At 44.3% G+C, this 8336-nt stretch overlaps 1 protein-coding gene across 1 annotated transcript; it reads left to right on the plus strand.

Annotated features, from left to right (window-relative positions):
- Positions 1 to 544: 544 nt before the first annotated feature.
- On the plus strand, positions 545 to 4283 carry LOC123088196 (receptor-like protein EIX2). The gene has a single exon (XM_044510388.1). The coding sequence runs from the start codon at positions 1024 to 1026 to the stop codon at positions 4033 to 4035; it is 3012 nt and encodes a 1003-aa protein (XP_044366323.1). The 5' UTR covers positions 545 to 1023; the 3' UTR covers positions 4036 to 4283.
- Positions 4284 to 8336: the final 4053 nt, after the last annotated feature.

Here is an 8336-nt window from a genome sequence, read left to right on the forward strand (position 1 = left end):
TTTCCTATATTTCTTCTATATGTTTAAAACATGTTCCCATTTCCAAAAAAAAATTCACAACTTCAAAAAAAATTGTATTTTATAAATCAATCATGCTTTTAAGAAATGTTTGTGAATATCAACAAATGTTCCGTTCAAATTTTTTGTTCGTTTTTTTAATGTGTGGAATTTTTTAAAAAAAAGCATGATTTGGAAAACTGTTCACGTTTTTTTTTTGTGGGTCTAAAAAAAAAGTGTTCACGTTGCCAAGTATATTTGGCATTTCATAGTTATCAGTTTATTCTTTAATATTCACGCTGACCATTGGTTAGCAAAACACGTTTGTTTGAGTGGCTAGCAACATGTGGTCAGGTCTTTGAGGTCGTGAGTTCGATCACTCCCATACGCGCATCGAGCGAAGTCGGCTTGTTCAGAATAAGGGACACCATAAATTATTGACAGTGGTAGCTTCCATGTGCCAGTAAAAGATAATATGCTGGTTAATTATAATTGAAACAAATTATGGGAACGTGCCAATAAAAAAGAATTGTTTGGCTCTAATTAAAGGGTGCCATGTTGAACTAGAGAATACAGACATGTGGGGGGTGTTGATCAATTCTTATATTGAGCTAGAGGTATGTAATTTTATTATCCCGTTGCAACGCACGGGCACGTGTGCTAGTGTATACATAGAAAATACATCAATACATCCATTGCTTTCTTTCTCCTTTTCGACCTCGAGATTCTCAGAGTTCACACTAGACAAGAAAGACGACCACTAGGAAGAGTTCACACTAGGCAGCAGTGCGTTGTTGCAATTGCACCGGTCCATTCAATCAACGTCACCTTTGGTGACTGGGTCATGGTCTCTTCGCCCCACTCTGCTTTCCCAATATTCAGTGGCCTTTGGTGACTAGGTCATGGCCTCTTCGTCAACTGGCACCAACCAGACCCGAATGAACGGTACATGACCGTAGGCCAGACATCTCCAGTTCGGCAGTTCTCCACAAAGCATCCTCTGGAAGGTATTGCTCTTCTTCCAGCATGCATCACACAGCCGTCCTCCTCCTCCTGACCATCATAAACGCCACTTCGTTCTTCACGGGTGATGCGCCACAACCCCCAAGCTTCCACGGTGGCAGTTGCATCGCCGCCGAGAGGACTGCCTTGCTCTCCTTCAAAGAGGGCATCACAAGTGACCCCGCCGGCCTCCTTGCCTCGTGGCGCGGCCAGGACTGCTGCCGGTGGAGAGGCGTCAACTGCAGCAACCAGACCGGTCATATCATCGGGCTTCGCCTCCGCACTCCAAGCCCGAACGTGTTCAAGGATCCATGTGACGGTAACAGTCTGCTCGGTGAAGTAAGCCACTCTTTGCTTTCCTTGGAGCATCTAGAGCACCTGGACCTCAGCATGAACTGCTTGTTTGGGCCAAACGGCAGCTTTCCAGAGTTCCTGGGCCAGATGAGGAACCTGAGATACCTCAACCTCACCGGCTTAACGATGTTTACCGGTAGGGTGCCTCCACAGCTTGGTAACCTGTCCAAGATGCAGTATCTGTCCATCGGCCAGGCTGGTAGTCGCTCTCAGATGTACTCTGATGACATCACCTGGTTAACAAACCTTCGTTTGCTACAGCACGTTAGCATCGGAGGGATAAATCTCTCGGGGATACATGACTGGCCTCATATGCTGAACATGATCCCGTCTCTAAGGGTTATCAGTCTTAGTGGTTGTTCGCTTCAGAGCACAAATCAATCGCTTCCGTACCTCAATCTCACAAGACTTGAAAAGCTTGATCTTTCCTGGAACACTTTTGACCACTCAATTGCAACTAGTTGGTTTTGGAAAGCCACAAGCCTCAAGTACCTCAATCTTCAGGCCAACAGATTATCCGGCCAATTTCCCGACGCACTAGGAAACATGACATCCCTTCAAGTCCTTGACGTGTCAACAAATTGGAACAAGTACTTGATGATGACAGGAAACCTGAAGAATCTTTGCAGTCTGAACATTCTAGACTTCAGCAATAATGAAATAAATGGAGATATAGCAGTCATGATGGGGGGTTTGCCAGAATGCGCATGGGAATCTTTGCAAGAGCTAGATTTCAGCTACAACAGTTTCACGGGAACATTGCCAAATTTGATAGGTACATTCAGCAGCTTGAGGAGACTTGAACTCTCCAATAACAACCTCACGGGGAGTGTACCACCAGGCATTGGGAATTTGACATTTTTAACTGCCCTTGACCTTTCGAACAACCGCTTCAGTGGAAGTGTACCCTCTGAAATTGGTTCCCTGATCAATCTATCTTCTTTGGATCTAAGCAACAACAACTTCAGTGGTATTGTGCCTTCTGAAATTGGTGCCCTTAGTGATCTGACTTCTTTGGTCCTAAGCAAGAACAACTTTAGTGGTGTGATCACGGAAACACATTTTGCAGGTCTAAAAGGTTTAAAGAACATAGACCTGTCTTCCAATAGTTTGAAGATTGAAGTAGATTCCGATTGGCTTCCTCCCTTCAGGCTGGAGTCTGCGCTGTTTTCATCTTGCCGAATGGGTCCTCTGTTTCCTGCCTGGCTTCAGTGGCAACAAGAAATTACTAAACTTGACATTTCCAGCACAGCTCTAGTGGACAAGATTCCTGATTGGTTTTGGTCTACATTTTCACGAGTCACATACCTCGACATGTCTGACAACCAAATTAGTGGAAACTTGCCAGCACATCTAGATGACATGGCGTTTGAAGAACTCTACCTCAGTTCAAACCGGCTTACAGGGCCAATACCACCGTTCCCAGGAAATATCACCGTGTTCGACATCTCCAACAATTCCTTTTCAGGAACACTGCCATCAAATCTTGAAGCTGTGGAACTGCAAACATTGCTCATGTATTCAAATCAAATTGGTGGTAGCATTCCAGAATCTATGTGTAAACTACAAATGCTGGGAGATCTAGATTTATCAAGCAATCTTTTGGAGGGTGGAATTCCTCAGTGCTTTGAGAACATATCCATATCATACCTACTATTAAGCAACAATAGTTTATCAGATACATTCCCAACATTTCTGCACAATGGAAAGAGTCTCGAGTTTCTTGATCTTGCATGGAATAAGTTCTATGGAAGGATACCAACATGGATAGGAGAGCTCAGAAGATTACGGTTTGTGCGACTAAGTCACAACACGTTTTCTGGGACTATTCCAGTTGAAATAACGGCTCTCAGTTATCTTCAATATTTGGATCTATCAGGAAATAACATATCCGGTGTTATACCTTTGCATCTGTCAAACCTAACAGGTATGACCCGGAAGGGCTTCATGCCTATATCTGGTACAGATATTGGTCCATCTGATTTGGGTTCAGTAACTGTAACAGGTCAATTTGGAGCGCTCTTGTCAATAATCACAAAAGGGCAAGAGCTTAGATATGGTGGCACCCTGGCATATTTTGTGAGCATTGATTTATCAGGCAACTCCTTGAGTGGTGAAATTCCCATGGATATCACTTCCCTTGATGCATTGATAAATCTCAATCTGTCATCAAACCACCTGAGTGGAAACATTCCTAGCAAGATTGGCGACCTACGGTCATTAGAGTCTCTTGACCTCTCTCAGAACAAGCTTTCCGGTGAAATCCCATCAAGCTTGTCAAGTTTGACATCTCTTAGCTATTTGAACATGTCTTATAATAGTTTGTCTGGAAGGGTACCATCAGGCCACCAACTTGACACCCTTAGTGCCGACAACCCAGCACTTATGTACATTGGAAACAACGGACTTTGTGGGCCTCCTCTTCAGAAGAATTGTTCAGGAAATGGTACGGTTTTTCATGGTCATCTTGGAAGCAGCAATCGGGAATTTGAGCCACTGACCTTCTATTTTGGTCTTGTGCTGGGACTTGTAGCGGGGCTCTGGAGTGTGTTTTGCACGTTCCTGTTCAAGAAGACATGGAGGATTGCTTATTTTCAACTCTTTGATGAGCTGTTTGACAGAATCTATGTATATGTGGTTGTGAAGTGGGCAAGCTTCACAAGGAAGACAGATGAAGAATAAGCAGATTTCTTGAAGGAGACAATGTCCGTGCCACAAGCAATAGAATGGGAGCTCCATATTAATCTGGCTGGGTGAGGAGGACACAGAATATGTGTTAAGTCGTGTGTCTTGTTTAGCTTTTTGTCTAAATAAAGATGTCTGTTGGATAATTCTTCTTATATATACATGTAAGGCTTTTGCTATGCAGGACCCCAATCGCACAAGGACCTTTTGCTGAATAGTTTCCACAGGTTTTTCTGCTGTAATCAGGGAATTAATTTTTCTTTGTTGCGTGATAGATGTAGATTAAGGGGCAATATTCTTTGAACTAGTACAAAATCCTGCAAAACTGCAGGTCTGCACCATATATATACTCCTGTAAAACTTAACCATTTAAAGACTGCAGCCCTATATATCCCATATTGAACCACTCCCAGACATATGGATATGCACTCTACACTACAGCAACAACTTATGAATCGATGCTACGCCTTCTATTTACGGGTGCCAATTATACAGGTGAGAGATTATTGCATGAACCCTTCCAGTTTCAAGACTTCTGATCAAGACATTACCTGGTTACGAATGAATGCCCACCGTCAGGATTGGAGATGCCCTGCATCGGGCGCCCACCATCGTCTGATCGCAGGGTTACAGTGCGCGGGCGTCGTCCTCAGCTGCTCCTCCCGTTCGTATATTGGTGCGGCAGCCGAACTTCACCGTGGTGAACATCGGGCCAGGCATTCTGTCGAACAGTTGGCGGACGCGGCCACGCCGTTCCCCGCTCTGGTGACCACTGCATCTTAAGTGACCAACAAGGAAAAAGGGTGGTCCGCTGGTGGCGGTGGCCGCAGGCAGTGGTCGGCGGTGCGGAAGCGATAGCGATGGGCCGTCCGGCGAGCGGGGAGCCGTGGACGAGAGCACGGAGGAGGCGCGACGGTGGGCAAGTCTGTCAGGGAACATTGCTCTGTTTTTTCCCCTCCTTCCGGCCTTTCTTAGTTTTCACATGATTTCAATTGGAAATTTGGCGCATAGCTTTGGGGGGGGAATAAATGGTCAACCGATCTTATGTACTGATCTCCACTACTTTTATTTCTCTCGACATGCGTGAAAATATATATTTATATTCTACAAATATTTTATAACTATATTATAAATCATGTATATTTTCCCACAATAAAAATTATATGTATTTTCAATTTTTATTATCTTATCGAAGTTTTAGATGACCAATTCTCATCAAAATATATTGCAACCCAGTGGCGCAGCTAGTGTTGAATGTGATGTCAAGCGCATCACAAAATCTGGGCTAGCTTCGCATTGTTTGTGTTTGACTATACTTATGCATGCATAAGTGTAGACAAACTACAATTAACACATGTCCCCACTTTTCCGGAGCACATCATAAAAGGAGATTTTCACAGGAATCTTGGCCACCTAGGCCTTTTCACAAACTTCTGAATATCACCAAACTGTCTAGAAGGCAGAAGCCTCCAAGAGTAATAAACTCACGGGCTCTCACTCGTACAAATTGATGCAGGGAGCTCAAACCAATGCAATGAAAGGTCAAGCAACAAATGCTCAACTCACTCTCTTAATCTCACAAGATGCACTCTCGAAAGTAGGAGACTGAAGAAAGGGTATGCAATGGATAGAATCAATAAATGACTCCAAGATTCATCCACAAATCCTCCTTCACATATAGGGGAGATAGGGGTTTGGAAGGGATGGTAAGAGGCTCAAAATGATGTTTAGAAAGTGTATGAACAACCCCAAAAACGGCGGGGTGGAAGGGCTCTTAAATAGCCAAATCCCAAAACTAGTCGTTGGGCTCCAACGGACACTTCCTAGACATCCCGTGCCCACGGGGGTTGAGACCCCGTGCCCACGGGGTCTCGTGCACATGGTACGAGCCAGTGGGCATGGGGGCCCCATGCCCACGAGGTCAAAACCCCGTGCCCACAGGATACACAGAACAACATGCAGCAGCTAACTAAAACATGCATAACTTTGGCATATGAACTCCGAATTCGATTATCTTGGGCTTGTTTTAAAGCTATGAAAAATCCCAAGGTCCTCATATAGAGAACCACCGAATGTCAACAAGAAAGAATGATGCAAATCATGAAAAGTTTTGAGCTCTCTACATGCGACGTGATCAAGCAACTTGCCCGAAAGTCCCTCTTGATAGTACGGCTATCAAACATATAATCCGGTCTCCCTCCAAGCACCATGTGACCGGGAAAACTAGGAAAACCTAGTTAAGGTATACCTTTGCCTTGCACATTCCTCTTGAGCTTGATGATGACTTTAGTGCTTGCCTCAAGTTGGAATTTTTTCTTGTCCACAAACACCTGATGAAGATACTCGAAATGCTTCCTCATATTGCAATGGGGGACCGCAATCTTAAAAGCATATAACCCCCGGCTTCTCATCTTGCACTTGGACTCCTCAAACCCGATGACCATCACCACTTGATGGCATACACACATAGGCTACTTGAAATCTTTCCTTTTGATGCAAGGCCATGAGAAACACCTAACCCACATAGATATAACAAAAACATATCATGGGTTAGGTAGCAAAGCACAATTTACAATTACTTACCATACCACTGTTGGGGAACATAGTAATTTTAAAAATTTCCTACGCACACGCAAGATCATGGTGATGCATAGCAACGAGAGGGGGAGTGTATCTTCATACCCTTGAAGATCACTAAGCGGAAGTGTTTATCAACGCGGTTGATGTAGTCGTACACCTTCACGATCCGCCCCCGATCAAGTACCGAACATACGGGACCTCCGCGTTCAGCACACGTTCAGCTCGATGACGTCCTCGCCTTCTTGATCCAGCAAGACGGGCGAAGTAGTAGATGAGTTTCGGTAGCACGACGGCGTGGTGACGGTGTTGGTGAAGAACAATCTCCGCAGGGCTTCGCCTAAGCACTACGAAAACTATGACGGAGGATAAACTAGAGAGGACGGGGTTGCTGGCACACGGCTTGGTGTTTCTTGATGTGTCTTTGGTGCTAGCCCTGCCCCTCTATTTATATGTTGAGCGTTGGGGTCGAAACTTGGAGTAAAAGCCTCCACAAAGTCGGTTTCACCCGAAAGGCAAGAGTCCTTCTCGGACTCCAGGGCCAGATGCCAGGGTTCCCGGCGTCTGGCCCCAGACGCCAGGAACCCTGGCGTCTGGCCCCTGGACTCCGCAAAACTTCCTTTTGCGCTTTCCAAAAACCTTGTGGGCTATCCCCTTTGGCCTAAATAAAGTGTTCTCGTACCCAAACATTTTGGGAAACATCTGAAACCCCTTCCGATGAATTCCGGAACCCTTCCGGAGACCAAACACTATTATCCCATATATCAATCTTTATCTCTGGACCATTCCGGAGTTCCTCGTCATGTCCATGATCGTATCCAGGACTCCGAACAACATTTGGTCACCAACATACATAACTCATATAATACTATATCGTCAACGAACGTTAAGCGTGCGGACCCTATGGTTTGAGAACTATGTAAACATGACAGAGACACTTCTCTGGTCAATAACCAATAGCGGAACCTGGATGCCCATATTGGCTCCTACATATTCTATGAAGATCTTTATCGGTCGAACCGCATAACAACATACGTTGTTCCCTTTGTCATCGGTATGTTACTTGCCCGAGATTCGATCGTCGGTATCATCATACCTAGTTCAATATCATTACCGACAAGTCTCTTTACTCGTTCCGTAATACTTCATCCCGTAATTAACTTATTAGTCACAATGCTTGCAAGGCTTATAGTGATGAGTATTACCGACAGGGCCCAAAGATACCTCTCCGACAATCGGAGTGACAAATCCTAATCTCGAAATAGCCAACTCAACAAGTACCTTCGAAGACACCTGTAGAGCTCCTTTATAATCACCCAGTTACGTTGTGATGTTTGGTAGCACACAAAGTGTTCCTCCGGTAAACGGGAGTTGCATAATCTCATAGTCATAGGAACATGTATAAGTCATGAAGAAAGCAATAGCGACACACTAAACGATCATGTGCTAAGCTAATGGAATGGGTCAATTCAACCATATCATTCTTATAATGATGTGATCCCATTGATCAAATGATAACTCATATTTATGGTTAGGAAACTCAACCATCTTTGATCAATGAGCTAGTCAAGTAGAGGCATACTAGTGACACTATATTTGTCTATGTGTTCACACATGTACTAAGTTTCCGGTTAATACAATTCTAGCATGAATGATAAACATTTATCATGAAATAAGGAAATAAGTAATAACTTTATTATTGCCTCTAGGGCATATTTCCT

This window comes from Triticum aestivum, chromosome 4A, assembly GCF_018294505.1.
Source record: "Triticum aestivum cultivar Chinese Spring chromosome 4A, IWGSC CS RefSeq v2.1, whole genome shotgun sequence".
In the NCBI taxonomy this organism is placed as follows: Eukaryota; Viridiplantae; Streptophyta; class Magnoliopsida; order Poales; family Poaceae; genus Triticum; species Triticum aestivum.